Source organism: Fragaria vesca, linkage group LG3 (genome assembly GCF_000184155.1).
Source record: "Fragaria vesca subsp. vesca linkage group LG3, FraVesHawaii_1.0, whole genome shotgun sequence".
NCBI lineage: Eukaryota > Viridiplantae > Streptophyta > Magnoliopsida > Rosales > Rosaceae > Fragaria > Fragaria vesca.
Window position 1 is genome coordinate 23311058 of NC_020493.1, and position 25683 is coordinate 23336740.

General features: G+C 38.5%; 6 protein-coding genes across 6 annotated transcripts; 4 read left to right on the forward strand and 2 right to left on the reverse strand.

The window, feature by feature from the left end:
- Positions 1 to 1935: 1935 nt before the first annotated feature.
- On the forward strand, positions 1936 to 5871 carry LOC101313393 (ruBisCO large subunit-binding protein subunit beta, chloroplastic-like). Its single transcript, XM_004294899.1, has 15 exons — positions 1936 to 2022; positions 2257 to 2480; positions 2578 to 2703; positions 2832 to 2969; positions 3055 to 3150; positions 3285 to 3527; positions 3615 to 3849; positions 4014 to 4183; positions 4257 to 4334; positions 4420 to 4491; positions 4585 to 4689; positions 4843 to 4935; positions 5025 to 5117; positions 5439 to 5562; positions 5663 to 5871. The coding sequence occupies exons 2-15, from the start codon at positions 2262 to 2264 to the stop codon at positions 5674 to 5676; spliced, it is 1806 nt and encodes a 601-aa protein (XP_004294947.1). The 5' UTR covers positions 1936 to 2022; positions 2257 to 2261; the 3' UTR covers positions 5677 to 5871.
- A 2573-nt stretch (positions 5872 to 8444) lies between these two features.
- Positions 8445 to 11774, forward strand: LOC101313682 (pumilio homolog 12-like). Its single transcript, XM_004294900.1, has 6 exons — positions 8445 to 10009; positions 10093 to 10255; positions 10635 to 10798; positions 11027 to 11285; positions 11400 to 11523; positions 11611 to 11774. The coding sequence occupies exons 1-5, from the start codon at positions 8445 to 8447 to the stop codon at positions 11505 to 11507; spliced, it is 2259 nt and encodes a 752-aa protein (XP_004294948.1). The 3' UTR covers positions 11508 to 11523; positions 11611 to 11774.
- A 674-nt stretch (positions 11775 to 12448) lies between these two features.
- On the forward strand, positions 12449 to 14454 carry LOC101313964. The gene is made up of 7 exons (XM_004294901.1): positions 12449 to 12904; positions 13201 to 13307; positions 13492 to 13586; positions 13688 to 13764; positions 13905 to 14025; positions 14110 to 14169; positions 14244 to 14454. Exons 1-7 carry the CDS (start codon positions 12519 to 12521, stop codon positions 14382 to 14384), a joined length of 987 nt encoding a protein of 328 aa, XP_004294949.1. The 5' UTR covers positions 12449 to 12518; the 3' UTR covers positions 14385 to 14454.
- A 233-nt stretch (positions 14455 to 14687) lies between these two features.
- On the reverse strand, positions 14688 to 17126 carry LOC101314258. The gene is made up of 2 exons (XM_004294902.1): positions 16126 to 17126; positions 14688 to 15102 (listed from the first exon to the last, which is right to left on the reverse strand). The coding sequence occupies exons 1-2, from the start codon at positions 16485 to 16487 to the stop codon at positions 15039 to 15041; spliced, it is 426 nt and encodes a 141-aa protein (XP_004294950.1). The 5' UTR covers positions 16488 to 17126; the 3' UTR covers positions 14688 to 15038.
- Positions 17127 to 19500: 2374 nt separating this feature from the next.
- On the reverse strand, positions 19501 to 23328 carry LOC101314546 (lysine--tRNA ligase-like). The gene is made up of 14 exons (XM_004294903.1): positions 23114 to 23328; positions 22815 to 23033; positions 22519 to 22630; positions 22246 to 22354; positions 22035 to 22092; positions 21826 to 21894; positions 21616 to 21723; positions 21302 to 21394; positions 21046 to 21150; positions 20750 to 20956; positions 20454 to 20548; positions 20272 to 20362; positions 19846 to 20019; positions 19501 to 19728 (listed from the first exon to the last, which is right to left on the reverse strand). The coding sequence occupies exons 1-14, from the start codon at positions 23315 to 23317 to the stop codon at positions 19633 to 19635; spliced, it is 1740 nt and encodes a 579-aa protein (XP_004294951.1). The 5' UTR covers positions 23318 to 23328; the 3' UTR covers positions 19501 to 19632.
- A 669-nt stretch (positions 23329 to 23997) lies between these two features.
- Positions 23998 to 25683, forward strand: LOC101314833. Its single transcript, XM_004294904.1, has 2 exons — positions 23998 to 24448; positions 24880 to 25683. The coding sequence occupies exon 1, from the start codon at positions 24140 to 24142 to the stop codon at positions 24422 to 24424; it is 285 nt and encodes a 94-aa protein (XP_004294952.1). The 5' UTR covers positions 23998 to 24139; the 3' UTR covers positions 24425 to 24448; positions 24880 to 25683.

Genomic DNA, 25683 nt, shown 5'->3' on the forward strand with positions numbered 1-25683 from the left:
CAATTCAGGCGGAAGCAACAAAGTGGTGATACCAGAAGATGGCTTCGAGTGGAAAAAATATGGACAGAAGTTTATTAAAAATGTTGGAAAGTTCAGGTGAAGTACAGATAGATAGAATGCTTGATGCTTTATGTATTGTATGAATATTTGATATGTCTGAGTTAACTAAATGAATGGTGATGGATATCAGAAGCTATTTCAAGTGCCAAAACAGCAATTGTAGAGCCAAGAAGCGAGCCGAGTGGTCGAGCTCAGAGCCTGATAAACTTCGAGTAGTGTATGAAGGGGTGCACAATCACACTGATAATAATGCCTCATCTGCAGGATCATCGACATCACATTCCTCATCATCTTTAAATCCGAGTGCTGATGCAAACCAATATGACTTGTACACACAAGTTTTTGGTAACCAATCCTCCCATTGGGATAAAAAAAGTTGAATCTGCTAGCTGCAGCAGCAGGTTAATCCACACAGTGCAAGACTACCAGTTCTTCTGCAGCTGTTATTTACATCCCTCTTAGATAAGCCTCGCCATTTCAATATATAAGTTTAATGCCAGTCTGTAATTGCGGAGCAAAGAAACAAGTATATCATTTGGTCCATCTATATCCGCTAATAATTTCATTACTGGTACAACTGATCCTGAACTCTTGGAGACAATGTCCAAGGTCAATTAACCAGCAGATATACAAAGTGTCTTATCCATAGGCAAAGTTGAATAGGGTGACATAATCATACATGAAAGAGAAGGGTAAACGTTTACGTCCTTTTTTTTAGTAAAGGACCGGTGCGGCTGCCCTTAAGCCTTGATTAATGAAACTGTCGAATAGAAGGGGACATTAAGCCTAAACCCTTGATTACAAATACATAAACTAATATCAACAGTCTCTACAAACATTTACTCAACTAGACACCGACTAGCAAAAAGTGCTTTAATGGCTGCTCTATTTGCTTTAACATAGTGGTGACATAATAAAAAGTCAACTCGACTATTGCGAAACATAATTTCCATAAGCATAGCTTTCTTACTATGTTGCCGCCAGAGGATAAATCCGACGACACTTAGCTTCACCTTACCATTAGGCGCAGGCCCGGACCTGAGGTGAGGCCGACGAGGCGGCCGCCTCAAGCCCCAAAATTATGGGAGCACCAAAATCCGGCAACTGTCTTTAGCAGGAGGGACTAGAAAAGTCTGCTAGCTATGGAAACTAAAGCTTAAAGCTATAACTGTTTGGGTTTTGGTTTTTTGAAATGAAAAACAGAGGAGAGAAATGGTTGGGTTTAGAAGATCTAGAAGAGCAGGGAGAGAGAGAAGTTTATATTGGTTTGGAATCTTTTTGGTTTTGTATGGCCGATTGGTCGGCTGAACCATAAGTGAAGCATTTCCTTCATGTACTGTATTGGATCTTCAGTTTATATTAATTTGGAACCTCATTGGATTTTTTTTTTTTTTTTTTTTGGGTATAACCATGACAGGGCACCACTTTTCGGACTCACTTCAGGCCCAGAAATCTCAGGTTTGGGCCTGACTAGGCGGCAGCGACCATTTGACGAAGTAAGAAACTCGCTGCATACCTAGGGTAAACGTTTACGTCTAGAAGAGGAAAAAATCGAACTCGTGATCTCATCCAATGTTTGTGTAGAGAAATATCATAATCTATGTATTTCTAAATTTCGGGGCCTTATGTTTGAGTAACTACATCAAAAGATTCATATGCCAAAAAAGAAGAATGCGGTGTGAAAGATGAAGTTATGCCCAAAATAAATGGGCCCTGGGAGCCCAATCATAAGCAAATTGGAAAAGGTTCTAGAGAATTCGCAAGTAGGACAAAGGAAAAGGCAGAGGTCCAACGGCCCAGATTGAGTGTTGGAGTCTGGAAGCTTCACGAGGGCACATTTCAGTGTTGGTATAACAACCCTATCACACTCCCTTACTCTCTCTCCTAAGCTTCTACTCCGTTTCGGCGTCTCTCTTATCCAAAACCCCTCTAAACCCACCCCAAAGCTTCTTCCTTTTCACTGTAAGTCCTCTTCTGCTCTCTCATGTTTACCTCAAAGTCTTTATCTTTTCCTGTATTCTTTCATTTTCAATCTGTAATCTGTGATAATAGTTGAGTTCATGAAAATCTAATGAAAAAGTAGAGGACCCATGTTTAAAGTTCTTAGCTTTTTGATGGGTCTCAATTCTTAGAAGGATTGTATTGGTATTGGGTATAAGGATGAAATTGAGTTGTAGTGTTTGTGGGTTTTGACAGGGTAGATGGCGTCGACTTTTGCAGCCATGACTTCAGTGGGTTCATTGGCTGCTCCCAGTGGCCGTGTGGCTGATAAAAAGTTGTCATCTCGGGCTTCCATTGCTTCATTCTCATTCTCTAAGAGGCCCAATGTTGCTCTCAGGAGGACTCGCTCCCCTAGAGTCTCTGCCATGGCCAAAGAGTTGCATTTCAACAAGGATGGTTCTGCCATCAAGAAGCTTCAAGTCTGTCTTTCACTCTTTTAAAGTTGTTTAAAGCATGCATTTTGTGTCTTGCTATCTTATCCTGATTCTTAAACTTCAAATTGCGTTTGTTATACAGGCTGGTGTCAACAAGCTCGCCGACCTTGTTGGGGTTACCCTTGGTCCCAAGGGTAGGAATGTTGTTCTGGAGAGCAAGTATGGTTCCCCCAAGATTGTTAACGATGGTGTGACCGTGGCCAAAGAGGTATCCCTTCTCTCTCTCTTTTCCTTTGTTAGTCACATTTTCTGATAGAATCAGTCAAAGACATGATTTTGTTTTACATAATTTTTTAGTTGTGAGGTTTAATGTTGTACTTCTTTTTCCTTTCAAAGGTTGAGTTGGAGGACCCTGTTGAGAACATTGGAGCTAAGTTGGTAAGGCAGGCAGCTGCCAAGACTAATGACTTGGCTGGTGATGGGACAACAACTTCTGTTGTTCTTGCACAAGGTCTTATCGCCGAAGGTGTCAAGGTTTGTACCATTTTACCTGTAATTCTATATTGCTGTCCTTTGACCCTAATACAATGAGTTCTTTTAACTGAGTTCAATTATTCAGGTTGTTGCAGCTGGAGCAAACCCTGTTCTGATCACACGTGGTATAGAAAAGACAACTAAAGCTCTTGTAAAGGAGCTTAAGTTGATGTCCAAAGAGGTAACGTGAATTGGTGTCCAATTTATTTGGTATCCGCCATTGGTCGTGTCCGATCATGATAACATCCTTGTTTCCTCTCATAGTATTATCCTTAGAATTGCCAAGAACTAAAACTAACTTTCAACTCACTGCAGGTTGAAGACAGTGAACTAGCAGATGTGGCTGCTGTCAGTGCAGGAAACAACTATGAAGTAGGACAAATGATTGCTGAAGCCTTGAGTAAAGTGGGTCGAAAGGGTGTTGTCACACTTGAAGAGGGAAAAAGTGCTGAGAATTTTCTTTATGTTGTTGAAGGAATGCAATTTGATCGTGGTTATATCTCACCTTACTTTGTCACTGATAGCGAGAAAATGGCTGTTGAATATGAGAACTGCAAGGTAATGTAATCAGCCACTGTTTTGATGTCTGGAGGTTTATGTTGGTTATTGTGGTTTTCACATCCTAACAGAAAGTTGTTTTTGCAGTTGCTTCTTGTTGATAAAAAGATAACAAATGCAAGAGACCTTATTAACATTTTGGAGGATGCCATTAGAGGAGGATATCCGGTTGTGATAATTGCTGAAGACATTGAACAAGAAGCTCTTGCAACTCTTGTTGTGAACAAGCTTAGAGGTTCTCTAAAGATTGCTGCCCTAAAAGCTCCAGGATTTGGAGATCGCAAGAGCCAGTATCTAGATGATATTGCCATATTGACCGGAGGTATTTTCATTTGTACATCTTTTTATTTGGTTTTCCTTGTTGGTTAGTTCTGTTGGGTTAGTAGTATAGGCCACCATTCTTCCCTCAGCAGGGAAGGCGGTGTAGGCATACGAGTCTTATTGTTTCGCAATGATGTCATAGTGACATACTGTTATTCTATGTAGGAACTGTGATTAGAGAAGAGGTAGGGCTTACATTGGACAACGTTGGGAAGGAGGTCCTTGGCCAAGCTGCAAAGGTCGTGCTTACAAAGGATTCCAGCACAATTGTTGGTGATGGAAGTACCCAGGAAGCAGTTAACAAAAGAGTTGCACAAATTAAGAACCTTATCGAGGTAAAGACTCGTATTCAGATGCAGTCTGTAATCATTGTTGTTGTATCCTTGCTAATCTGGACTACTCATGCAGGCTGCAGAGCAGGAGTATGAAAAGGAGAAACTTAGTGAAAGGATTGCCAAACTAGCTGGTGGTGTTGCCGTGATTCAGGTAAGCTTTTGAGTACTATTGAGCCTTTTTGGATAAAAAATTATTGCCAATGGTCCCTCATGTATATCTATTTTAATATTCAAAGGTTGGAGCACAAACTGAGACAGAGCTGAAAGAAAAGAAACTTAGAGTTGAGGATGCTCTCAATGCCACCAAGGTAACATATGGATAATACTGTATTCCTTATTTTAAATCCATCTGTCCATCACTTCTTTGTTGTACTAAAAGCACCAAAAATGTAAATTTTCAGGCAGCTGTTGAGGAGGGTATTGTTGTTGGAGGAGGATGCACCCTCTTGAGATTGGCCTCCAAGGTTGATGCGATTAAGAATTCTCTTGATAATGATGAAGAGAAGGTAAATTATGTGTTGCTTAAGGATGCTGATATATGAATTATCGTATGCTTCTTGAGATAGAATCTGGCTGCAGAAATGGCTTTTGTCAATGGTTTCTTTCTTTTATCTGTCGATTTGATATGCTCAAGGCTTACATCATTTGGTAAATTGCAGGTTGGAGCAGATATTGTTAAAAGAGCTCTTTGTTACCCTCTGAAATTGATTGCCAAGAATGCTGGTGTGAATGGAAGTGTGGTCAGCGAGAAGGTATATGCTTTGTTTTATATGCTAGGTTTTGTTCTACTTGCTTTAAATCTGTTGATGAATTGTTGAAGTTGGATTTTTCCCTTTTACAGGTGCTTTCTAGTGACAACTTCAAGTACGGATATAATGCTGCAACTGGAAACTATGAAGATTTAATGGCTGCTGGTATCATTGATCCAACCAAGGTGAGTTGATATATTGAGCTTTTCTCTGGGAGGTGTGGACCATAAAATGGGGGTTGTGTTAACTGTCAAAATCCTATGCCACACTTGGTCAATTTTCTGAATCTTAGATTTAGCAGTGCAGATACTTAATTAATGCCTCTTAGTTTTAGAGCAACGCATCCCTTGTCTATCTTCAAGTTGTTTACTGAGGGGTTTGGTTTTCAGCTTGATATTCTCTTCATATACTGCAGTTATGTTTGTATGTTCCTGTTGATAGAGATGGATTTATTGTCTCGATTCATGTTCACTCATCTTAGCATTTTGCTCTTTTTTGTTGATTAGGTGGTGAGATGTTGCCTGGAGCATGCGGCCTCTGTGGCGAAAACTTTCTTGATGTCAGACTGTGTGGTTGTTGAGATCAAGGAGCCGGAGCCAGTGCCTGCTGGAAACCCCATGGACAACTCAGGTTTGTAGTTGTGGATAATTTGCAAGCAAATGCCAAATATACTTCCTGCTGCTAACTTTCCATCTGATGTTTGCCAACTCGTCTTCCCTTATTGTGACAGGATACGGTTACTGAAAACGTAGATCGACTCGGACCTAGATGGTGGCCACAAGTTCCTAGAATTAGAATGACAATGTTTGGACCCATTTTTTGTATACATAAAGATTCTAGTGAGGTTAGCTTACTGGTGTGTGCGGACGTGTACCATTGATATGCAATAATTTGAATGGAAGAAAAATTTTGTGCTACTTGTGCGCCTGTTTTTATTTTGCATGCTTTGTGCTTGTTTTTGTATTCCAATGCTACTTGAAATTATGCCGTGTTTTTATTTTGCATAGTGTTTGTTTGTGTTCTAATGCAACTCGAAATGATGGTGCTGCACTGCCGCGTTTGATGCTGCATTAAACTGCAGTCTGGTTGGATGCTGTAGTAGCTGTAGGGTGGTGTATGATTGATGATGAAAACGTGATCACTTGTAGTCTCAACGATCTAGAGTAGAGTCTGCACACAGAGCGTGCTTTTCATTAGTGACTGCAATGATTCTCCTCCACAGTAGGTACCGGGAACTGGACGAGCTCTCTGTCTTTCGGATCGAGTCCATAATAGTTGGCTTGCGGTATAAGCTTTACTGTATTGGATTTCCATTTGCTTGTCTTGCTAGGAAACTGCGATCCAGCTCCAATCCCTCCATTGCATGTCTCATTGGAAAGATAAACAAGCTCGTTCGAAGTTCTAAGTTTAGTCATACGTTAGTCTTACCCTTACATAACAGTGGCAGATTAAACTTAAGTGGGTTTATACTTAAAGTTTGACATTTGGCTTTGTTTTAGTCTTGATAAGCAGTCCAAAAATGTGTAGTACATGGACAACACAACAATAGATTGAGATCGGTGGTGGTTGGACTTGAAAAGGTCAGACTAAACCTAAATCAACCGGATTTGGTTCAGTTAAAACTATGAATGAAAGGTGTATACCATTAAAAAATAGAGAATTCTCAAGGCAATACAATTCTTTTTCAACAATAATATTCAGGTTGTTAGGCAAAGATGGATGTAAACAAATGAACAGTTATGAGGATCCGAACACCTCGCAATTGAATAGTTATGAGGATCATTTCTTGCTCATTGTTGTACTCCAATTCCAACAAAAGAAAAAAAGAAAACGTATTTAAGGGTGGACATACTAGTCAGCCTTATTGTTAAGTTTCCAACCCATATTCTCATTGTTAGAGAGGAGGAGTTACTATCAGTCCATTAATCTCATACCTTACTTGTACTCTAATTTCATAGAAATTGAAGTAGGTCTCATTATATACTCTCAAATGTGGATGTGAACCCAAACTTTTGCTTGCTTGCTTTGTATTGCTATTTTGCGGGCATGGGGTCTCTCCCATTCTATAAATAAACCTAATTCTCTCGTGGCTTGTATGGCATTGCCATTTCATCTCTTTTAATTTGGCAATAACCGAATTGGGTAACACACACCAAGAGAAAGATGCCCTTTCTATTTCATAACATAATCTCTAGGATTGTGGGTAAAATGGTGTGGGATAGGAATCGTAGTATATATTTCAAGAACCACAACAGTGTATCATTGTGATTTTTTTTGTGTGTTCTTGCGTTTGGGAGGTGAAACCAAAAGGCATAGAACATGTACATATGCATATAACAAGAGGGAATAGCAAGCAAGAATGAGAGAGAATTCCCATGTTGCTATGTGTCCACATTGTCATACATTTGATATTGGCAATTTTCCAATCCATGCATGTAAATAGCAAATATGATTATGTGGGTTGGTTTGGTTTGTTGGGTCTCTCTCGTAGTTGTTGTGTGCGCGAGTGAGTGAGTTGCCGAATCAAATGCCATCACCCTCCATCTATTTCTCAACATTAGATCGATCAGTTCTAGTAGTCTCATTGAAAACAAACCTCCCCTCATTCTTCTTCTTCCTGTTCTTCTTCTTCACGCCGTCTCACTCACACAACACTCGATCCTCAGCTCAACCCAACAAACACTTAATAACTGTCACTCCCTTTGCACTTGTTCCTTAAATTCTTTAACCCAAACCACTCTCTTTCTCTTCTCCATTTCTCTGCCAAACACTCTCCACTTGTATATCTCTATCTGTTTTCTCCCTCACCTTGATTTCCACTGCTTCTCTCCTTTCATGTTTTATCACATACGTCTCAGCTCACTGCATCCTTCCTTTTACTCACACCCGTTGTACAAAGTTTTGATCTTTTTCTGATTCAGCATTGGATTCTTGACGATCAGGATCATCATCTGGGTTTGATCATCATCTAATTTGGGTATGTTTTCTTTCTTAATGTATAGCAGTCCGATTGATCAGCAGTTTATTTATTTGGTACGTAAGAATTGAGAAAAAATGGATTTTTGTCTTGTATTCTTGATGATCTTGATGTTCTGTGAGTCTTTTTTGTGGACTCTGTTATGGGAGTGGGGTTAGGCATGCAGTGATTTTTCTGGTTTACCAAATATTTCTGACTGATGCTTATTTGCTTATGGAGATTGGTGGTAGGGTGATTGCTGATTTCTGTTTGCATGATCAATGTGATGATCAGTTGCTCTAGTAGAATTTGTCTAATGGATTGTTGATTTTCATTTCATCTGGGTGTTCTGTATAGAATGGGTTGTAATTTTGCACAGAAATTATAGGATTGTGGCTGGTAGTCAAATCTATGGTTTTGAGTGAGGTTTTTGTCTTCTATTTATTCAACATTATTATATCATGTGATTGTTTTGAGTTATAAGTTTTTGTTGAATTGAAGGGTTTCTATGTGGATTTGGCTTGCTTCTAGACCATAGACAAATTGTGGCTGCAATATGGAAGGAGGAAGAACTGAACTGGAGTTTGATGAATTTGAGAAGCTCCTTGGTGAGATACCGAATGCTACTTCACATTCTGAGGAATCCGCCACCAAGAGTGTGCCCTTGAATGGAACCATGTCTCCCATTTGTGTCAACTCCTCTTACAAAGGAGGGCCTCTGAGTAAAAAACTCCATCACAATAATGGGAGGCTTGATGAGGGAAAGAACTCGGTGAAGAAAATTCAAAAATCGCCTGCAAAACGGGTTCAACCAGCAGAGGTATCAAATCTGCCTGATGACCATTCCTTAACATCTGCATTTGCAGGACTGAGCTTTGATGATGGCCAAATCCCAAACTCCTTCAAGCCACAGCTTCCGAATATGGATACTCTTATGGTTGTTCCACCTTTCCAAGCAGCAACCGGCATACCTTGTGGTTTTTATGAGTTTGATGTGACAAACATTGGCCAAGAAAGTTCAAACATGTCAAAATATTCAGAAGAGCTTAAAAAACCTCAAGTTCCTATGGAAAAATTGTCAGCAGCTGTTCCTCTAGCTCATGCTGTACAAGGTTTTCAGTTCCTCTCCAATGTGCATGCTCCTGGTTTGCAGATTCCTCTAACATCTGAACAACAGCAATTCTTTTTGGATGCACAAACTCGTTTTCCATACCTACATTCACAACAACATCAACTTAGTTGGAGGAATATCCAAGAGGAACAATATTTTAGGATGCAGCAGCGGTATGTGTACTTGCAGCAGCTTCATGATCAGCGGTTGGAAGCTCCAAACATGCTTCAAGACAGTGGCAACATTGGCAGTAGACTAACTTGTCCGAACCCTAGGCACCCCAATTTTGAGGTGCCAATTTCTCACCAACTGGAGCAATCTAATCAAGAAAGAGTTTGGAACAATTATGTGATTCCCAGGGGCCCAAACCAATCAAGTCCTGCACTGTCCTACACAGATTTTAACAGGATTCATGCTCTTGACAAAGTGGGAAAACAGAATGTTCCTGAAAAGATTCTAACAAGATCACATGGAATGAACACAATCAAAGCTGTGAAATTTGGTGCTGTTGGAGCAGCGGATGAATCACTTGGTCATGTTAGTCCTAATGGAAAAGTTGTCTCAAATGGTCATCTCCGGCATAACTTATCTACCCCAAATGCTGGAAACTTTCCATTGGATAATGTGAGCACATGGGGTATGTTCCCTGGTATAATGCATCTTAAGAGTACAGATTTGAAGGCATTGCCTCAGAAGTATAATGATACAAAGGCATTGCCTCAGAAATATAGCTCAATGGATGAAATAAGTGGCAGAGTTTATCTCATGGCTAAGGATCAACATGGCTGCCGGTTCTTACAAAGAAAATTTTCTGAAGGAGCACGAAAAGATGTTGAGAATATATTTGTCGAAATCATAGATCACATTGTTGAGCTGATGACAGATCCTTTTGGGAATTACCTCATCCAGAAGCTTCTTGAAGTGTGTGATGATGAGCAGCAAATGCAAATTCTTCATTCAATCACAAAAAAGTCTGGAGAACTTGTTAATATTTCCTGTGATATGCATGGGTTTGCTCTCTCACTCTCACTCACTCAGTTCTTTTTTGTTTATCATTTTGGTATAATAAAAATGGAATTCTTGCCAACAACAGGACAAGGGCAGTTCAAAAGGTTATTGAAACCCTCAAAACTCCAGAGCAGTTTTCCATGATTGTTTCCTCACTGAAGCCTGGGATTGTGAATTTGATCAAGAACACAAATGGCAACCACGTTGCGCAACGCTGCTTGCAGTATTTAACACCTGAATATCGTGAGGTAAAAGATTACTATTTGTGCATGAAAGTATATCTGAAGTTTTCAATATATGGATACTGCTGATGTGAAGATAATTTCTTCAATGCTGCAAATAATCTTGCTAACATATTGTGTGTCTTGTTAGCTATGCTTTTTGTTCTAAGTTGCAAGCATATAACTATAAATGTGGGATAGCAAACTTTTGAAGGCCCTTAGATTTATTTCCTTATATTAGTTTGGGATTGACTATCTCAGTTCAGTAATCACTTAGCTTTCAACTCTGCAAGGCCTCACTTTAATGTCTTATAGGTTCTACTTATTGTTAATCTTAGTGTAGAAGTAAATTTAGACTTGTGACAAAATGTTGTAGCATGTTGATGAGGCTATATCACTTTTGCAGTTTCTTTTCGAAGCTGCAACTAGTAATTGTATTGAGCTTGCAACCGACCGTCATGGCTGTTGTGTGCTTCAGAAATGTCTTAGTCATTCTGATGGTGAGCAAAGAGACCGGTTGATCTGCAAGATCACTTCCAATGCACTAATCCTTTCCCAAGATCCATTTGGGTACTATCCTTTGCCCTTTTATTTTCAATGTATGTGCTTGATATCATGCTTTTTTTAGTCATATACTGTAAATGGCAAGCCTTAGGTTCGATTGATAATGAGTACATGTTACACTGTTGATTTTCATTTCGACTTTGCAAATGAGCTTCCTGATTCTCTATTTGGATTTTAGGTTTGAACTTTGAACTAATAATTCTGAGCTTTGGAACGTCATTTGTCATTTTGCAGGAACTATGTTGTGCAATTCGTCTTTGAGCTTCAGCTTCCATGGGCGACAGTAGACATTCTTGAGCAGTTGGAGGGTAATTATAGGGATTTGTCTGTGCAGAAGTATAGCAGTAATGTGGTTGAAAAAAGCCTGAAATACGCAGGTGAAGAGCGTCGCACTCGCATCATTCAGGAACTGATAGAGAACATGCGCTTGGATCAAATCATGCAAGACCCTTATGGCAATTATGTTATCCAAGCAGCACTCAGTCAATCAAAGGTCAGTAAATGGATTACATTTCTATGTTATTTGTATCTGATACACCGCAGCTGTTGTATCTCAGATTTGTGCGTGCATAGAACATGTTTAATTGCAAGCTTCTTTTCTGAGCAGGGAAGCCTTCATTCTAAACTGGTAGAAGCAATAAAACCTCATGTGCCTGTTCTCCGGAGCAGTCCTTATGGGAAGAAAATCCTCTCTACCAATGTTTTGAAGAAATAATCTTATTGTTTTATTGGTATGACCACTATATCTTCTCCCTTGACATTAATAAGTCTGAGCTTTCTTGGCAATCCAGCTGATGCTTTTCTTTCTGCCCATGTAGGTTTAATTGTTCAAGAAAATTCATTCATGTAAAATGTGTAATAAGCAGGTGAACACATTACTTTCATGGTTTTGGTAATGCCTTCAACTAGCTACCCATCAAAACAAATGGGAATTAGTAACAGATCTTCCTGTTTTCTCTAAACCAGGTTTTGACTACGTCAGAGCAATGTCACAGTACTTTGATTGAGAACGACATGCATGTATGTAGAAAAGAGGATGTTTGTCCCTATTTTTTCCCTTGCATAGGAATAAAGAAGATGTGAAGTAGAGTTGTTTGAGCTGAGCTAAGGCTGGGGAAGTCGGAAGTGTACCATGGTTAATTGGTTTCTTGACTGAAGCCGTAGCTAGTCGGGTGGTGTCAACTGTCAAGATGTATGTTTTTGTCTTGCAAAACACTTCAGCAGTGTAATTTATGTTACATCTATAGAATGTTCCTTTGTTGTTTTGCGTATGTAAGAGTTTTGAGTATCCAGACACAAATAATAGTTATGAGTGTGTATAAGACGCCATAAAGAAAATGTTGACAGTAATTTAAAGACTGGATCTTCTTTTTCTTCTTGTTAATCTGCAAAATGTAAAAGAACATTCTGCTGAAACTTACTGGCAGGAGTAGAGAATCTCATAGAGAACCCATATCATTTTTTTTGAAAATGTGAAGAGAACCCATATCATACATAAAGGTCAAATTTATCGACCACCCAAAAGAGGGACACGTGTTCATCATGCACCCTTGAACTCATTAACTGAATCCAACGGCATATTAGATTAGAGCCACTAGTCATGGGACTTGTAATCCAAAACCTTTTTCTTTGAGACCAAACAAATGGAACTTCCATTCCAAAGCTCAGCAGCAACTCGTCACAGATCATCTTCAACTCTGAGCAAGTAGACCAGGAACCAAAGACCATGTCTTTAGCTCCAACCAGTCACCTATCTCTCTATTCTTCACCACCATTGCCAAGAGCTGCTCTGACCAGGCACAACCCTGCTCTTGTGTTTTCTCAAACCAAGAACTGGTCATGTCTCACCACTTCCAGCTCTTTCCTCAACACCCAATTGGTAAAGCTATCCATTTTTGTTGTAAGAGCATCAGAAACTGAGTCTCCAACAGCTGAAAGTGAAGGAGGAGGAGATGAACCATATGAGGAGTATGAGGTTGAGATTATACAGCCTTATGGGCTCAAATTTACAAAGGGTCGAGATGGTGGAACTTACATTGATGCAATTGCACCTGGTGGATTTGCTGAAAAGACCGGAAAGTTCACTGTTGGGGATAAAGTACTTGCCACCAGGTTTCTTCTCCCCCTTTTCATTTCTGTTTTCTTTGTATCAATGTCTTATTGGTTGATATGCTAGTTGATTGAGCTTGGCTGTTTCATATTCTGTTTTTGTAACTTCCTTGCTAAATTTCTTGAGTCATATAGTATTGTTTTAATCAAAATGGCTTTGCTTGGATGAGATCGAGCGGGTTCTTGATGAAGTACTTGTGACTGCTTATTTTTCTTTCAATCTGATAATGCAATTCCCGTTTGCGAAAGAGTTGCTAGGCAATGTGATCTAATAGTTCTAAAGACTAAAATGCTTGCAGTGCAGTTTTCGGGGAAGAAATATGGCCTGCTTCCGAATATGGGAGGACAATGTACACCATTCGCCAAAGGGTCGGTCCACTACTCATGAAAATGCAGAAGAGATACGGTTAGCTAATCCTGCTTTCTACTCTTTCTCATCATCTGCAATCTGATCATAAAGTAAAAGTGCTCGCATTCACTCAAAATACTTGAATAAATTTGTGTTCGAATCAAAACTCATCGGTTCACTAAATCAATAGTTTGTGACAGTTTAAGCTTTGACAACCTAACAATTTTGTTTCTTTTTCCAGGAAAGTTAGACACTTCAGGTGAACTAACTGAAAAGGAGATTATCAGAGCTGAAAGGAATTCTGGTATAGTTAGCGGCAAACTGAGGGAAATCCAAGTGAGTAGATCATTGTTTCAAATTGGGCAAAGAATATGCTTCTTACTTATAAGACAGATATACCAGAAATGGCCGCCAATGTAAGTTGTAAATGATTTCAGATGCAAAATTACTTGAGGAAAAAGGAACAGAAAGCACAGAGAGAAAGCGATCTTCGAGTAGGATTGCAGCTTTACAAGTATGCAGCTTGATCTTACTAATGTCTAATATTATCAGTCATCTTAGGACAGAACCATAACTCTTTGGACTCTCAGGTCCATATTATCAGATGTTTTCACTGAAAATTTCCGTTTGTTCGATCCTTTCTTTGTTGACAAGGAGTGGCAAATATGAGGAAGCACTGGAGAAATTTGAGTCTGTATTAGGTTCAAAGCCAGACTCATCTGAAGCTTCAGTTGCAAGTTACAATGTTGCTTGTTGTTATTCTAAGCTTAATCAGGTATTTCTCTTGTTCGCATTTGGGTTTTAAAAGTTTAGCTTGGCATTGCAAAGTTTGATGGACACGCTTAAAATCCTTGAACAGATAAAAGCTGGACTCTCCGCACTTGAGGAAGCCCTGAAATCTGGATTTGAAGACTTCAAGGTAAGGAACTAGTACCAAGAATACCATGATCTATTTTATTGAGCTGCTTATGAAATTGTTACCACTGTCAACAGAGAATCCGGAGTGATCCTGACCTCGGCAATCTAAGAGCATCTGAAGAATTTGATCCTCTGTTGAAAAGATTTGATGAATCATTTATCAATGAGAATGCCATCAATGCCATCAAATCTCTATTTGGCTTCAACAAGAAATAGATTCATGACCGAGGTTCCAGAAAAAACTCAAGGACTTGAGCTGCTGTGGGCTTGAGCTTAATACAAAGTCAACACATGGATGGACTTAGCCAGCAGCCATCTGGTGCTTTACTGTTCAGACAGATCAGTTTCAATATCCATTTGTTCATAGCTGTTAATTTTGGATGAGTTCGAAGAGATTTTATTTTAGTGCTGCTTATGTCAACTGTTTTCTGATGATGAGTCTTTTATCTGTAACTTTCAAGAATTGTAGATATAAAGAAGGTCAAGTGACTAAACAATGAGATGAATCCACATTTCAAATTTCTTTTTTCACTTAGATTGACTTACTCTAAGTGCTTTCATGTCGAGATAGTTCATCTTGACCATTTTGGAGCGTGAATCTGCGAGGAACATTTCAACAATCTAAATAGCAACATAACTCCTTAAGAACATTTCAGAACTTGTTTAAAGTTTCATGAGTAGACAAAGACAGTGTTGTTGAGTAACAGAAACAGACAGGCTATATTGAAGGAGTTAACTAGCTACTCTATCGTGTTATCATAAATGTACTAGAATTTCAATCTTCCTTGAGCAGTTCTGCTCAAATTTCAGACTTATTTCTTTCTTGCTCTTTTCTTTGCTGTAAAGCTTCAGGAATTTGCAGATGAGTTGTCATAGAATAACACAGATGCAGCCTCTTCTGTTCTCATATTCGTTGTCAGTGTCATCTAATTCACTGTTGAAGCAATAAAATTCACAAACATTAATTAGGTCAGAAATCAAAACTAAGTTCAATACATGTGGAATCACAACAAGTACAGTGCACATTATCATTTTGTTAATTATTAAAAATGGAGAAGGGTTTTCATATCAAAAATGGGAAGGGTTTTCTTTGAGTGAGGACTCTTAAGTTAAGAACTAGTTGAGGACTTTTCGGTTTATGGTTTAAAAGACCCATTTTTAGATCACATTTTGACATCTCATCCATTCAGTTTTTAAGTTTATATGAGTAGATCATTTCTACAAATTTTCAGCTAAATTGGTGTTCGTTAAGATAACAAACTATATCAAATTAATGAACGGACCAAATCTGTCAAATATGAACCGTTCAAGTTCATAATTGATAAATCACACTTATAAATACCTTAACAATTTTTAATATAGCTGAAAATTTAGAGAAATGATCTCCTCATAAATACCTATAAACTGAACAGTCAAGATATATATATAAGATCGAAAGGTGAGATAAGCCGAAAAGTCCTCAACTTAAGGGTCCTCATTAGAACGGTTTCTGCTAAAGCTAAAGTTTATCTCCCTCATCTTCTTCATGCACCTCTGTTATGTTTATCATTGATGCATATCCTTCATTCCACCACCACTGTATTTACTCGTATCAAAAGTCTACATGAACATTACTTTTGTACGCCGGAATACATCCGTATACGTCCCGGATACGTCTCGGAATTTGTAATTAAATAGGGGATATAGGATACATATTGGGGTAAACGTAAACCTGACATGGAGCTTAAAGAAGAAAAATAATAAGAAGGAAGAAAATCGCTTTGCTCCATTCTCAGAGTATTAAATAATGCACTGCATCCTAGAATATCTTATCATGATCAAACAGATATGTGGAATGTTGTACATGATCAAACATCCAAACTGCTAAACAAAGCTATCGAAGATCTTTAAGTTTTAACAAAACAAGACAAATTGAAAACAAAAAAATTAGTGGAGAGAGGAGAGAAAAAGTAAGCACCTGCATTCAAATTCTCTGATCTCAACAAGTTCTTTCCCTACAAAGTCCATCCACTGCACTCTCTTCTTCATTTCATCATTTGGAGTAGCAGGATCCAAAGAATCCGGCTTTCTGAGATTGCTTTTAAGAGAATTCTCAGTTGTTTTTGGATTCTCAGCTAAGCTCTCTTCCTTGATCTCAATGGGGTCAGTAGATAACTGATCAGAGGTGTCAGGTTTTGAACAAGGAACATTTGGATTTGGATTTGGATTTGGATGTGGGGTATTCTCTAGTTTGAGTGGTCCAGGAGTGTATATATGAGAGGAAGGCTTACAAAAGCAAATGAAGGGAGGACAATGAATCTTGCAGAACATAAACCTCATCAAAATTATGCCTGGTTTTCTGATTGATCATTAACAACTTAGCATTACTACTATTGGCCCATCTTACAAGAACTAGTATATCCAACAACAGACTTTCAACCAAAATGTGAATTGAGTTGACATCCACACTCATCAGAAAACCATAAAGAAATTATCTGTCTTTACCAAAAGAAGGGATCCATTTTTGCAAATCAAACAACAGAATCAAAGAAAAAACACTTTTGTTTGGTATTCATGCATAGAATTATAGAATATAAGCTAAAAATGAATACCAGCTCTGATAAATAAGTGAAACCTTGCTAACTTGAGAAGAAATAAGTTTATCAGAAATTTGGATTTCCCCTGTATGAGGCAGCAGGCTTATGATGGAGGACTCCCCTTGTTATAATGAACTGGAGCAGGAGCAATCTGTCTATAGATCCTGAAATTACATATATGGACACCCTCCACCTCTTTCAGGGTTTCACCTCCATGGACATTGTTGAAGGAGAGAAGCAAAGCTAGGAAGAAATGTAATGAGTAATGAGAGAGCAAAGTGTAGAATAAATTTAGAAAGAACAAAAAGAAGGAAAGCCAATGAGCTGGAAAGGCAAGCCAAACAGAAAGATAGACCGATTTGGAAATTTGGAAGACTGCTGTAGGAAACAAACTGTACCAACATTCCATCATCTAATAACTGTTAATTCCTCCAAAAGGAGAAATTTGACAGTAACTGTTGGTTAATTCCAAACTTGCATCAAGATCAATCCACTATACATGCAACGCAAGACATGTCATCTCTCTCATTGGTTCATTTTGTCATTAGTTTACTTAAGCTGGTTAATGGCCGTCTCACGCATTAGCTTTGTTTATTTTAGGAAGTACGTATCTGATTAGACGTAGAACAAAGCTAGCTCCAAATCTTCTTTTTGGTTTTTATGGCAGAACCAGGATATTCCAAGTTGTCTAACATGACACATGTGTGCTCATTAAGGAATTTCAAAGGGATTAAGCACAAGCAAACTAAGAGGATTGACATTTTCAGAGGCTAATATGAGGTTTTAGATGCTAATGAACCTCGATTCGTTATATTCTTTTTTCATCATGATCAATTTGGTTTGCTTTCTCAAAAGAAGGTCTGCTTCATTGCTTTTATGGGTCGACCTTTCTCCTTTCTTTTTTTCACTTTTGGTTGGAGAATCAATCAGGTTCTACAAAGTAAAAGATTTATATATGCACCCTTTTTTGAGTAAAAGTTGGTTAACATGGCTGGCATCAAATATTTACCTGAAATACAGACCATGGTTATCGTTTGCTTCTGTTCTGTCTTCTTGTATATGCAGTACTCTGAAGATGGAATCAACACCTTCTCCGTTACAACGTTACTATGCTCTTTCATATGTCATTCGTTGCCATTAAGATACAGACAGCTTCGTGGCTAATTTTGTAGACTGAAACGTACTTAGATGATAATTGCACGGCGGATATGCTTAATGAAAAGAAAGAAATCATGGATATTATGTTGGAAAAAAGTAAAATGATTGAAGAGACAAGATTGTACACTTTGATCATGTCATGTGGACATGTGGTAGAGGGGCTCATGTTCTAACGCGGCGTATGATAATGACGGCTGGGACGTTGGACCAAGTAATGACTACTCTAATAAACGTGCAACATCTGTAAACCCCTGATGTTATTAGTAGAATTACTGAGAAGCCAAAAGAAGCAATTAAGATGATGAAGATCATGATTCAAGGAACTCATGGTAGTAAGAGCAAGACTGTGAACGGGGAAACCCAAAGTAACAGAGCATCTGAGCATGTAGTGTAGTTAGTTTTCTCATGTGCTGGGGACAAGCGCATGCCCCCATGTAAATCATTGTGGGGGGCAAAGGGCCAAAGGTACCTTCCCTTTTGCAAATCTGTCTTGCATTATCATAATTGATAACCACACCAGAAATGAAAAATAAAGAGTTGAGAGACGTACCAACCTATTACCGACGTCTAGAAATGTTGCCTTGCCAAGACTTAGTGATGCATGACGAGATTTTAGCTAAATTCAACAAAAAAATCTCGAAACGAAAGAAGCGTCGTCACATTAAGAAGAATGATTTGAAGAAATTGGTATTCAAATAGACTTCTTAATGATGAAATTAACCGTAAATTACTCTTTTGGTTATATCGGGATTCTCAAGCAAAAAGAAAGATTCTTGATTTTGTATCAGATTGGAGCAGATTTTGACCAAAACGTCCGTTTGGAACGCATGATACCTTTATGGAATGGGAACGACGAGATCTACAAGACTCACTTTAGTGAGTGAGTCTCGTCAGATTTAGGCTAAAAGATGTCGGTTTGATATTCCAATTCGACATTTAGTATTATAATAGGATTTCTAGTTCTAATAGGTTTTGTTATTTCCTAGTTCTATTTTAAATAGGATTTAGTCAGAAGTTAGAGCCTATATAAAGGCACCATCTATGTTGTATTAAATTAAACTATTATTCAATCAATCAATCAATCAAACTTAAGAGTTTTCTCTTATTTTCTGATTTAATTCCAGAGTTTTATCTATAAGTTTACGCTTGTAAACTCTCTATTTTCTAGTTTACAAGCTAAGTTGTCCATTATTTCTAAGATTTAACGCTTGTTAGGCCCCATATTTCCCGCTGCGTTACTTAGAAAAATACTCGTATTGAATCTTGAACATAGAACACATAGAAAAAGCGCCCGTATTTCCCGCTTCTTACTTCGGTTCCCGCTACTTGTATGCAGGAAATGACTGCATGGCGTGTCTTAAGTTATCAGAGTATCAGAACAAAGGCACCTTCATAACGCCAAAAATTCAAAATGCAAGGCATTGATCATGGGTTCTCGTCTTTCCATTATAACAACTTTGTTTACATTTCTGGTAGCAATCATTTTCCAATAGCAAATATCAATTTGACTAGTCCATCAAACGGTTCAAAGGTCATTGGTTGATGCATTTAACAGTAATACAAGATGGCTAAAAGAAAATGGGAAAGCCGCAAATTATGCTTTGGTACCCGCTCAAGACTAGGAGGCGAACTCTGTTGCCCACTAAACTGGACAGCAGTAAAAGAATTATTAAAAAAAAAAAAAGGACCTTTAGACCTGCAGATTGTCCTCAAAACGGGTCCTTGCCTCTTTACTGTTGCTGAATTTTTAGCACTGGGAAGGCAATTACATCTCTGATGCTGGCGGAATTCGTTAAAAGCATGACTAGCCTATCAATTCCAAGCCCCTGAAATATGAATTGTTACCATCAGGGTGTTTGCGTGATAGTGGTGATCATATAAACTTGACTAAAGATCACCCCAAATTTCCCAAGATTTACATTAACACAAAAACATGAACATACCATTCCAGAAGCTGGAGGCATCCCATATTCCAAAGCTGTAAGAAAATCATCATCAAGAGTCACTTCATATGACTCATCAGTTTCCTCTCTTTTATCTTCTGCACTATCTATTCCTGATATAGCTGCTGCTCTCTTTTCATTGTGCTGCCTTACTTGCTCTTCTAATCGCCGTCTCTGCCAAAATATATAGCCAATGAGAAATCTTCTTTAATGTAAATCAACATGCTGCAAATGATAAAAGTGTATCCAACATAAAAGGTTGCAGACCGAAGGCTTTCATGGAAGAAGAATGATGAATGTTTTTACAGAAGCTTTTATTTGAATTCTTAATTCGAGTAGTTCCACTTCTCACCTATCTAGAATCTAGACGCTCATGTTAAATATAGAAAAACTGCGGTGAAATAGCCAATCAGTATTCATGATTACCTGATCCATGGGATCGGTCAATTCAGAAAAAGCATTGGCCAGCTCACGACCGCATATAAAAAGCTCAAACCTCTCAGTCAACCCTGCATGCCTGCATTGGAAGAACTAAGTAGTACGATGACATGAAAAATGCCCAAATGCAGGTAAACTAGCGTTGGCAATATATAGGAAAACATTCATACCTCCGATGTGGCTTGGCCAGAGGAGATATCTCGATAGGATAGTCTAAAACAAATGTGGGTTGCACAAGCTTTGGTTCAACAACAATCTCAAAAACCTGGAAAAATTTAGGAAAAATAAAACAGTTAGCTAGAGCAAGAAGACTGCAAACGCATACGAAAGTTGCTCCTTTTCATCATGTCTGTTTTTTCAATCAAGAGCCTCCCAGCCAGAAATATTAACCAGGACTATAAGTAGAGATGCACAAATGCACAGAGAAAACAAAGATCAGAATCTTGTAGTATAGATTTGCATCAACCTCATTAAGAAGGTGGCCAATAGACGAGCATGCTTCAATAGAAGATTTGTATTTGTAATCAAGGTCAGCTCCTAGGTTCTTCAGAGTAACTTCTTTAGCAACTTGAAGGTCATTGCCTAACTCATTGAAAGTAATTCCAGTGGCTTCTTTGACAAGATTGTGCATGGTTTCCCTCCTCCATGGTCGCTCAAGATATATCTCCACCCCCTGCATATAAGGATATATACCAGCTATATAGAGATCTGATTCCACAATTATGCCAATTCTGTCACAAGATATCTTGAATGAACATTCACCTGGTAATCAAGCGTAAGCTTCCCGTGAACTGCAAGTGCACAACGTGTAACAATTTCCTCTGTCATGTTCATCATGCTTTCATAGTCTGAATATGCTTCATACATCTAAGATCAAACTAATACCAATACCAATCAGAGGTTCGCATGATAAATTAGGAAAGTTAAACATCTAATAAAATGAAACAAGTAGCTAATCGCGTAAAATACATAAACATTGATCACATAACCAAACTGAATAAAAAGAAAATTAAATTACCTCTATAGTGGTAAATTCAGGATTATGACGAGTTGAAATGCCTTCATTCCGGAATATTCGTCCAATCTCATACACCTTCTCAAACCCCCCAACCTATCATCCATAGACAGAACTGTTTAATAGATAATTCACATGCTATCGAACCAGTGATTGTTCACATATATACATGCAACACCAGTCTAGTTGGATTATATAATGTAAGATTGATATGCAAAAACTTGCGAGCCACCCCCCCCCCCCCCCCCCCAACCACACACGCACGCACCCCCCAAACACCCAAAAAAAAGAAAGGAGAGAGATAAAGAAAGACTTGCCAGCATTCTCTTTAAGTGGAGCTCGGTTGCTATTCTCAAATACAGGTCCCTTCCAAGTGAATTATGGTATGTAACAAATGGCCTAGCCTCTGCCCCACCAGCTGCTCCCTAGTTGATAAAATCAATTAACATTCCAGGTATATATAATCTTGAGGAATTCACATATGTCATTAGAATGAAACTATAACAATAGTGAATATATTGTCAAACCTGGAGAACTGGAGTTTCAACTTCAATAAACCCGAAAGATTCAACTGTCTTGCGTATCTCTGATACAACCTATTCAATAAAATGAATAATTAACTCATTTGTATACACGGAATCCTGAATATGAAAATTGCTCCACATGAAAAGGAAACACCCAAATATGTACAGCATTTTCAAGTTATTTTAGTATGGAGTGAAGAGGCATCATTTACCTTTGCTCTTTTCCGGAATACATCAGCTACCTCAGGATTTGCAATCATATCAACATACCTAGATAGAGAAGAAAAATAGATATACTACTGAGATTACCAATGTCTAAATATCTTGGTCAAATGAGTATTTTAATAAATCTGAAGAACAATAACTAGATGATTCATCAAATGCAATTGGCAGACAGAATGCAACTAAAGAAAATGCACTCACCGTTGACGATAGCGCTTGTCCACATCAGTTAGACCATGATATTTGTCCGGCAGCGGGAGTAGAGATTTTGTAAGAACTGCAAAGGAGTTTACATATACAGACAGCTCCCCTGAAATATTATTAATCAAGAGAGTGTCTCAGCTTTATTCTACCCTTACTCTTAGTTAGCCACTGATCCATAAAGTGGATAACTTTAAAGAAGAATCCCATTTCCTTTCCTATCAGAGAAGTGAACAACTAAACATAAATAAGAAATGGAATCAAAAGACTTACCTTTCTCTGTGCGCTTGATGGATCCAGTAGCACCAACTATATCACCAATATCAACAAGGGACTTTAACTGGTCAAACTGATCATCTGCAAGCCGTTCCTTCTCACAGTAAAGCTGAAACAAAACATTCATAACTTCACTCACACCCTCGCCTCCCAACAATTATATTTTTAGTTCAATCCAAAACTAAGCAGAGACCGAATGACATAGCGAACATGTTTTCTAAGACAATGCACATTATAACAACCAACTGCATACACTAATTGAGATGAAACAACAAGTTCAAGTAAAGGAGTACCTGAATAGTACCGGAATCATCCCTGAGTGTCAAAAATGCAAGCTTTCCAAAAGCTCTGCGAGCCACAATCCTGCCTGCAATTGAGACACCATCGTTTTCGGGCTTGGACTCCTCACCGTTCCCTAAATGCTTGTAAATATCTTGCAGCTGATTAGCAGAGTGAGTCCTTTCCCAAGAATACGCATATGGCTCCAAACCTTTGCTCCTCAACTCTTGTACCTACACAAGTGACAACCCAAACATTGAACTCAAAGCCACCAAGAGTAAATATTATTATTCAGTGGGGGAGAGAAAGTAACCTTGTTTAAGCGAATGGCTCGAACAGCGTCTTTGTCAGAGGTGGAGGTTGAGGTAGACAAGCGGCGGCCGCGGCCTCCGGGTTTGGGGGCGGTTCTAGTGGAAGAGGAAGAGCAGCAGCGGATGACAAGTCTAGTGGTGGTTGTGCGAATTAGTTGTTTCAATGGGTGCGAGGAGGATAGGCTCCATAGCCTCACCGCATCCATCTCTCTTCTCTTCTCCTATTTTCTTCTCTTCCAACTCTACTGCTGCCTATCTCGTGTTTACTTCCAACTCCAATGGGCCTCTGATAGTGGACTTTGAAGAGCTAAGCCCGTAATCTATTATGTCTTGTTTGGTTCGTAGAAAAGAAAGTAGTTCATTTGTTTTACTATGAGAAAGAAAAAAAAAGGAAATGAAAGTTCCGGTCCGTTTCAGTTCCGATGTTTGGTAACATAAGAAAAATCATCCGGAAAGTTGTTAATTAAAATAATAAAATAATATATTGTGAGTAATAAATGTAATGAATTGAGATGGGAAAATGGTTAATATGGATTTTGGAAGAAACAACTTTCTCTCCCTCACATTTTCCCAAATCCCAACCTTCAGGAAAGTATTTCCTTACCTTCAGCATTCCCAAACACAGAAAGGAACTTTTCTGATGGTCAAAGTAGATACAAATTTGGTTACTTTCCACGAACCAAATGAGATCAAAGTAGATACAATTTTTTTTTTTGAGAGTATCAATAACGGGATCCTCAAAGGCTTTCCAGACCTAGAAGCTAATTCGTGTCGAGGAATATTGTGAGAACGCTTTTTTTCCTCTGTTTACCAAAAATAAATTAAAATTTAACTTTAATTAATGTCAGCTGAGATTCAAACCTGAGGTAGAGTCCACACCCAAACTGTTACCAAGTCCACCACAAGCATCAATCATGGAGAACAAGTTGACGTAAAATAGGTCGTTTTCAGAAAACCAATCAAGTACGTTTTGGATACTAGACCATTGAACCAGAACAGTAACCGTAGTTTGGGACATATCGAAGAGGATGGTGTTCAACAGCCTGATAGTGGTGTCGGTAGCACACGTGTCAGCGGAGGCGTGGCAACAGGTGGCGTGCCTGCCGGAGCGTCTGAGCAGCAGTCAGCTGTTGGATCTTGTTTGCTTCATCCCTCTCCAGGAGTTGGGTCGTCTGGCTCTCTGTCTCTGGACCTTCCTCTGCGTCCCTCCTCCTGACTCCTACTACTCTCGTTACTCCGATGACTCCTCCTCCTCCTCCTCCTCCACCGCTGTTGATTACGACGACTATTACTACCACCCTCAGTCCGATTGATCATCCCTTCCTTCCTTTCTTCCTGTAAAGTTGCTTCCTCCCTTTTTTTTTTTTTTTGGATTAATTCTTGGGTCTGTGCATATTTTCCTTCTTGCTTGCTTTCTTCAATGATCGTTGGATGGATGGATTCAGCCAATTGCTTGAATATAGGTTCTTCAGGGTTCTAAGTCATGAAAGCAGTTGGTTTTACATCAATACTGGATTTGTGTCATTAGGTTATATGTGATAGACAACTCCTAGTGTGTATTGCTTATATGTAGTCCAGAGGGCAGGGTCTATTAATTCACTGCTTCACATTTGTTCTTGGTAATTTCTGCACGTTGTTCTGATAAAATTTGCAAGTCATCATGCTATTTCATTTGAGATAAGCATTTAGTGAAAGAAATCTTAGCACAGTATTAGATTCTCTCATTCGCAAACATGTTGGTGAGTGTGACTCAAGTTTTCTTTTTCAGACTATGTGTTTCAGATGTACATGAACATGAGGTTACATACAGAGTTGTGCTTCTTTATAACAACTGATGAGTGTTTTTTTCTTTTCTTTCTGGAAGTTGGAATAGTAAGATATATAGAAATATTCAGCCTTGTTATTTGGTGGAACTCCATGGTAAATGTATCTGTGTTCGACTTACTGGGACACAGATACACTAGGTAATAAATTTCAACAGTTACTAGGAAGTTGCAAGATGGAAGATAAGATTGTTCAATAAAACGTTGCCTGAGATAAAGAATAGGATGGTTGATTGGAAGGGACATGACAGGAGTGCAGACTGAGAATGGTTCTCTTCATGGTGGTTTGATTATGGAGCAATGCTGGATATACAGAAAACCATTTTCGGAGTAAGATTAAGTAAGATTCCAGTCCTATACTCCTGTGTTGTATAAGAAAGCTTAAAAAGTCTGGTCTCCTTACATAGATGGTTCAACTTTTCCTTTCATATTACATTAACAAACTCAACTAACATAGTGGAAGATAAAGATACTCAACCTGGTATAGCTTCTTACAATTTTGCAGTATTCTTTTCATTTGAGGTTTCTTGGCTTCTTTATATGTCTATGACAAGTAGTTTCTTGATATGATGTGATGTAGTGATGAAAATTAGTATAGTATTGAGACTGTAGAAGCGCCAGATTCAAACTTGGGAGTTAAGATGAACCAAAGCATCTAACATTAAGATCCAAAAAACTGATAGGATGATTGATGTGTGTTATTTACATTAAATTATTTAAGTTAAACTGGAAAATACACAGATTATTTA

Excerpts from the sequence above, each read along its gene's own strand:
- LOC101314833 (XM_004294904.1), top strand. The coding sequence starts at position 24,140 with ATGGTGTTCAACAGCCTGATAGTGGTGTCGGTAGCACACGTGTCAGCG.
- LOC101314258 (XM_004294902.1), bottom strand. The coding sequence starts at position 16,487 with ATGAGGTTTATGTTCTGCAAGATTCATTGTCCTCCCTTCATTTGCTTT. Across the intron at positions 15,103-16,125 it reads ATCAGAGAATTTGAATGCAG|TGAATTAGATGACACTGACA; the intron begins GTGCTTACTTTT and ends TTGCTTCAACAG.
- LOC101313682 (XM_004294900.1), top strand. The coding sequence starts at position 8,445 with ATGGAAGGAGGAAGAACTGAACTGGAGTTTGATGAATTTGAGAAGCTC. Across the intron at positions 10,010-10,092 it reads ATTTCCTGTGATATGCATGG|GACAAGGGCAGTTCAAAAGG; the intron begins GTTTGCTCTCTC and ends TGCCAACAACAG. Across the intron at positions 10,799-11,026 it reads CTTTCCCAAGATCCATTTGG|GAACTATGTTGTGCAATTCG; the intron begins GTACTATCCTTT and ends GTCATTTTGCAG.
- LOC101314546 (XM_004294903.1), bottom strand. The coding sequence starts at position 23,317 with ATGGATGCGGTGAGGCTATGGAGCCTATCCTCCTCGCACCCATTGAAA. Across the intron at positions 23,034-23,113 it reads GAGCCATTCGCTTAAACAAG|GTACAAGAGTTGAGGAGCAA; the intron begins GTTACTTTCTCT and ends TCACTTGTGTAG. Across the intron at positions 21,151-21,301 it reads CTGAATTTACCACTATAGAG|ATGTATGAAGCATATTCAGA; the intron begins GTAATTTAATTT and ends GTTTGATCTTAG.
- LOC101313964 (XM_004294901.1), top strand. The coding sequence starts at position 12,519 with ATGTCTTTAGCTCCAACCAGTCACCTATCTCTCTATTCTTCACCACCA. Across the intron at positions 12,905-13,200 it reads GATAAAGTACTTGCCACCAG|TGCAGTTTTCGGGGAAGAAA; the intron begins GTTTCTTCTCCC and ends AAATGCTTGCAG. Across the intron at positions 13,587-13,687 it reads GCAAACTGAGGGAAATCCAA|ATGCAAAATTACTTGAGGAA; the intron begins GTGAGTAGATCA and ends AAATGATTTCAG.
- LOC101313393 (XM_004294899.1), top strand. The coding sequence starts at position 2,262 with ATGGCGTCGACTTTTGCAGCCATGACTTCAGTGGGTTCATTGGCTGCT. Across the intron at positions 2,481-2,577 it reads CTGCCATCAAGAAGCTTCAA|GCTGGTGTCAACAAGCTCGC; the intron begins GTCTGTCTTTCA and ends TTTGTTATACAG. Across the intron at positions 4,690-4,842 it reads TTGATAATGATGAAGAGAAG|GTTGGAGCAGATATTGTTAA; the intron begins GTAAATTATGTG and ends GGTAAATTGCAG.